The sequence below is a fragment of the Semicossyphus pulcher genome, unplaced genomic scaffold (assembly GCF_022749685.1).
Source record: "Semicossyphus pulcher isolate SPU_LCO1_2020_fin unplaced genomic scaffold, fSemPul1.0.p SCAF_10, whole genome shotgun sequence".
NCBI classification, from domain to species: domain Eukaryota; kingdom Metazoa; phylum Chordata; class Actinopteri; order Labriformes; family Labridae; genus Semicossyphus; species Semicossyphus pulcher.
Genome location: NW_027211604.1, coordinates 6,395,753 through 6,401,752, shown reverse-complemented (window position 1 = coordinate 6,401,752; position 6,000 = coordinate 6,395,753). Strand labels below are relative to the sequence as shown.

General features: G+C 43.1%; 1 protein-coding gene across 2 annotated transcripts in view; it reads right to left on the bottom strand.

Annotated features, from left to right (window-relative positions):
• Positions 1 to 1,733: 1,733 nt before the first annotated feature.
• slc8a4a (solute carrier family 8 member 4a) overlaps positions 1,734 to 6,000 on the bottom strand; it is a 28,275-nt gene continuing 24,008 nt past the window's right edge. For both annotated transcript variants that reach the window (XM_069667830.1, XM_069667823.1), the window contains exons 8-9: positions 5,173 to 5,445; positions 1,734 to 2,275 (exon numbers count right to left, since the gene is read on the bottom strand). In XM_069667830.1, coding sequence (XP_069523931.1) covers positions 1,896 to 2,275; positions 5,173 to 5,445 — 653 coding nt within the window. In that variant the 3' untranslated portion in view covers positions 1,734 to 1,895. The remainder of the gene's footprint in view (positions 2,276 to 5,172; positions 5,446 to 6,000) is intronic.

Genomic DNA, 6,000 nt, shown 5'->3' with positions numbered 1-6,000 from the left:
TTACAGGGCCATCTGTGTAGCAAGCAGATATCTGCATAACGGACACGAAGGCCAAGACTTCCTCTTACATCCGCTGATCATTGTTAATTGTCGACCAGAAATTTAAGAGAATGGAGTTGGTGTTGAGGAACGATGTCTTTGGCAGGGAGTGTAAGCTGCATATGCAGATATCTGATTATAGCTATTAATAAAAACCTAATTAGTCGTCTGTGGGCCATGGGTTCCAGGATTGATTTAGAGCTAATGCCGTCCGCCTCTTTTGCTCCCAGCACCGACTGTTTTTCTGCACACAACCAAACGTGATTGGTCAATACCACTCGGAAGTAAACCGTTTCGCTTCAGACATTCATTTCTATTCATTGTGGTGATTTTTAAAGATGAAGCGTGTCAATAAATCCTGTTTTATCTGTTGTTGTTGATGCTCTAAAAGAACAGTTTCCTGTGGGAGAAATCAGTGTTTTTATCTGGTGTAATGTGGAATCAAGACAAGAGCAAGAGCATGTTACAGCCTCATAAATCATTAACATTTATTTCCACTTTTTATACATTAAACGTGCATATCAATAAAACTTAAATTGATCATATAAATACCTCTACTGTGATACTGTTACAATAAATATGGCTCTACAGGTTCTAGGTTAAATAAAAACCAAACATCATCTGCTGTGCGACACAAGGAGACGCTCTCCGGAAGCGCATGTCCTCTCTTCAGGTACATTTCTCATCCCAAACGATGGAGCGGTTCAGTGATTGTGCTGTGATGACGACTTAATAACTGTTCCCTCGGAAAAAAAGAACTGTGCTTTTTCTCAGAGCGATGTGAAAAATGTTCACAGTGTCAGCGTGACAGATAAGAAAGCTGGTTTCCGTCTCATATCCGACTCGGGCTGCACTTTTTCTGTCCTGAACACCCCAAACATTTGTGTTATCACTGACAAGATAGTGCCGAGCCTTTCGCCAACTTGTGCTGGAGAGCAGAGAAGCACGCGCGCGCACACACACACACACACACCACACACACTCGAAAATCATTAATGTGCTTAAAGAATTTATACTTAATATACAGTGTAAAGCGGGAACTCTGCTCCAGGTCGTCTCATGTTGTAAAAAAGGCATTTTAACCCTGGATGTGTCGAACATGACGCTGATTAAAAAGCTTCGAGGGAAAGGGGACCAGGCAGTGAAAAGATTATGATACAGCTGTGGTTCACATGTACAGGAACACATCAACACGTCAACAGCCATGTCAAAATATTACATACAGTACTTTAAAATAGATTACCAAGAAACTCTTATTCTGATTACGTGCAAAAATAAAAAAACACACCTACTCTTTCACAAAACTCCCACGCACAATGTTCATCTTTTACATGATATACAATGAATAATTAATGTATAGATTGAGTAATAAATATCAACACACATTTTACGAGTCGCTTTAGCCTCGGTTACGTCTCTAATGTCGCCCCATGCACCGCTTTATAACGCCTTTCAAAATACGAGGAACAGTTTGAACGTTTGCTTTAATCTTGTGCTTCCTTAATACTCAATACTCAAATAAGTGTCCACACAGAGCGAGGACGTGATGCAAGAAAAGTGACAGGAGTGTTTTGTGCTGATAGCAATGATAAGATAAATGTCTGGTGGAATATAATGTTCGAAAAACAGGAGGGGTTCAATTTCAGTGGCTAAAGCTATACTTCACAGCAAAGTGGGTGGTAGCAAAAGTCCAAGGTCCAAAGATTCAAAGTCACTCAGATATTGTGCGGTATCAGTAATAACTAATGATACAAATAGATATAAACCTTTGTGAAAATAGACAAAAAACCGAGAGAAAACACGTCAGAAGACTGTAAAAACAAGGAGAGGAGCTGGTCTGAGTGTTTCCCTCAGTCTCAGAAGCCAGGCACGTGGCAGTATGCCTCCAGCGAGGACAGCAGGATGTAAATGAACCAGAGGGAGAGGAAGAGGAAGAAAGTGAGCAGCTTGGGTGTCCGTGGGCCCCCGAGCTCTCCGCCTGACACGCTGGGACGCCGGCGGTAGAGCAGCACCAGCACACACAGCAGCGCCATGATGGTGAAGACGGTGACGGAAAAGGCCAGGGAGCCTGGGTTCACCTTGAATGGCTTTCCTTTGGTCTGCCAGTAAACGGCGGCGATGGTCCACGCCACCCCGATGCCCAGGAAGACGTTCACTGCGTTGCTGCCCGTCACGTTGCCGATGGAGGCGTCGGCGTACTGGTCCTGGATGGCAGCAACTTTACTCGCAAAAGTATCTGAGAAAGAAATAAAGACATGAATTATAGCACTGAAGTGGTATATAAGTATAAAGAAAGAAATTAGCTACAGGTGAATTTGCGTTAATGGCGGTGTCTGGCTTGCACAGGGGGGGAAATTGTCTGAAAATCCTCCCTTGAAGCTCACAACTTTTAGAACAAAGTTTAACTGAAGTTTTATTGCATGCAAGATGAGATTAAACAACTTTTAAATGTCACTCTGGGGCGCAACAGATGAAAGACAATCTAAAGTAAATTAGGGGATATGGAGCTTCAAAGTTTCTGATGATGAAACGCTGCTCAGACCTCATCTGAAAACCTTTATTTTAGTATATTTTTACATTTAATTTAATTCTTATATATATTTTTTTTTCATTGTGAAACTTTAGCTTAAATAATCTACAACAAAGATCTCCACCCCGACCCAGACCAACACCACTAGTTAAATAAATGTATACATTAATGCTTTAAAGATCAGTGAGACCATTAAAGAGAACATGTATGAGGTTGTAAAGTAGGTTAGCCTGTCCCTGTGGTGTCTAACTAATTTAAATTTCAGTAGTCATTAGGTGATGCTAATCTGTGTCTAACTCTCTAATAAGCCGTCAAGTCGCAGTTATGAATGTTATTAATACAAAAAGTTTCACTTTATCAGTTGGGAAATGTGCTGACTTGCTTTCAGGTACAGACGTAGACATAAAATTCTCATATGTGTGTTAAATACTCAACTGTGTCCAGAAGCTGCTTAGCTTAACTTCGCTTAGCTTAGCTTAGCTGAATGAAACGGTTTGGTTTGTTGTTTTGTGGGTAAAGCTGCATGCTGCCAGTGATGGAAACATGCTCGTAAGCTTAAACTGTTGTTAGCTTGCTGCAGCTAGCTTGTGCGTTGCTAGGTGATGGAGCTCGGCTCTGAGCAGCGTCAGGCAAGTAGCTAAAACAGATACCGTGTCCAGGCGAGATATAGTCAAACACATTGACCCCCAAGGGAGGATGAAGGCTTTTTTTCCCTCATAAAGTGTAAATGAGTGAGCTTTAGAGTTGCTCGTAGGCAAATTTTGTTACCTAGCTAGCTTTCCCCCCTGTTTTAAGTCTTTACACTAATCTAAGGCAAGCTAACTGCCCCTTCCATACTGACTCTAAGCTTAATCCAAAAGGCAACTGGACTTTGTTGAAGTTCTTGAAGACACCTCTTATCTGAAAGGCTTCTTCAGTTCTTACTGACGTGGTGGACGGAGCTAGAAATATTAGCCTCTGCAGGTCATCAGTATGCTAATAGATGTGTAATCAGGGGTAAGTCATTACCCTGAGCTGTGGCCTAGTATCACTGAGAGTCGTTAGTACCCTCTGGTGTTGATGGGTAGTTAGGCTCACATGATCCTGAGTGTGAGTGTGCTCTCAGCTGTTTGGGCAGAGAATTCAACACTGCCTTGTGAGTGGGTGATAGGTGGTGTCTTAGGCCACCACCTCTGTTAACGGATGGTCTTCTCTGGCCAGGATGTGAACCTTGCTGTCTTCAAAGCAGTGTCCTTTGTCCTTTAGATGTAGGTGGACAGCTGAGTCCTGACCCGAGGAGCTGGCTCTCCTATGCTGGGCGATGCCTTTGTGGAGGGGTTTGTACAGGTCCCTGCATTCCTCATTGCATTGTACTGCACACACAACATTGCTGGGTGTTTTGTCCTTTGGGTGGACAAGCTTCTGTCTGAGTGTGTTGGATGGTTTGAAGTGTACCGGAATATTGTGTTTATCCGGGACACTTCAAACCATCCAACACACTCAGACAGAAGCTTGTCCACCACGTCAGTTAGAACTGAAGAAGCCTTTCAGATGAGAGCTGAAACGTCTTCAAGAACATCAACCAACTCCAGCTGCCTTTTGGATCAAGCGAAGAATTACCTGGATGACTGAGAACCTTCACAGACATCTTCCACACAGACCTGAGAGTGGCACTGATCTTCTCATTTAACTCTCCACCAGGAAAAAGAAGAAACATATTTCCCTGACAGACTCTTCTTTAGGTTGTTCATGGATTTTAAACAGATTTCCTGCAAACCTTTGCCAGAAGTTTGCGGCTCTTTGGTTAAAAGATGAAGCTACTGTGAAGGAAGATCAAGCGATTTTGAGACATGGCCAAATGATCATATTCTTACAAATAGCCTTTGACTGATCTTAAAAGCTTTGGTAAATTATTTATCAAGTCAGTTATTATCAATAAACCTTAAAAAAAAATAGGTGCCTCCTTAGGAAGCGGTACTGATATGTCCCTTGTATGGACCACCAACATGCGCAGCATTTATCTTCGAGAAACCCACACCGTTAAACTAGGACAAAAATATTCTACAGTGTTTTCTTTAAAGCCGGTCCTTGTACTATAAGAAACTTAGAGAAGTATATGCATGATGAAAGTAAACCACAGCCATTGTAGATAGAAGAAATGTCTCTGAATCGGTCTGCACACCAAAACGAGCCTATAACCTCGATACTGCTACTACCTGTGGATGCTGTAATGTCCGGATAAACTCCCTCTGACTAATTCATGGAGAGCGATTCCCACCATAATTACACTGCTAACCTGTGTGGGGGCTTATTGAGCTACAACCTGTCAAAGCCTAATTTTCATGTCCTCATTTGTGCCTCTCTGTGGCAGTGTTGAGTACATGCTGCAATGGGAATACAATTAGGCAGCAGCCAGAGAATAACAAGTGAAACAGTGTTTTTCTCAGTTTACAGCTCGTAATTGTTCAAGGCGAGAGCTCTGCAGAGAATTACTCTGACAGCAAAAGCGGAGGCAGAGGTTACACAAGTCTCCCCAAGCAGCTGCTTCTACTGTACAGGCGAACCCCCAGAGGAGGCCAAGCACAAGCCCTCCGCTAGAGCTGACACACACCACAGACGCCCACCTGGAACAGAGGTGCCGAGGGCCACGAACACCACAGCAGTGACCGAGTCTTTGAGGCCGATGGTGCAGCCGAAATGGGAGGCCAGGTCCCCGGTCACAGCCGTCAGAACGCCGATGAGGGAAATGGACACGAAGAAGCAGGCCCATCCATTCCAGTACTCAGTGGGTGGGACAAAAGCGAAGAGGACCTTCCAGAAAACTGTCAGGAAGTGCATGATGTAATCAAAGCAGGATGGCAGGCGCTCCTCGCCGCTCTCTTCTTCGTCATCGTCACCTGGCGAAGACAAAATAGATGCATGAAGGACTGAAGGATACGAAGTCAAAGTTAGCTATGGTTGGTAGAAGCACTCGACATCCTGCTTCAACTAAACAAACACCCACCAGAATTAAAGCCCCAGGACATTTAACTTTAAATGATAAAAATGTATATGATATCAAAGTCGTGTTAAACAGCCACAAAAATCTTACTGAAAAATACCTGCTTGTTTGAACGCCTTCGTATGTTCTGTTTTAAAGACTGTTTTTAAGACTGTGGCCGCCTCGCGGATCACATCGTGATTGACAGCTCCCTCATTTTGATTGACATCTGCTTGGCTCTGCTCACTGCAGTGGTGGAGGTGATAATCAGCTCGGTGCAGCTTTATATGTAAGAGTCATCTGATTCAGACTCAGAGGAGGAAGCAGAAACGCTGCCAACCCAAAATATATATTCCTTCAGCTTTTGACTGAATGTTAAGTTACAGAATGCTTTTCTGTCTATATCATCGTTAGCAGGAAGTTTGTTCTATGAATTCATTGCTAAATGATGACTCCTTTTTTTTTTTATCAA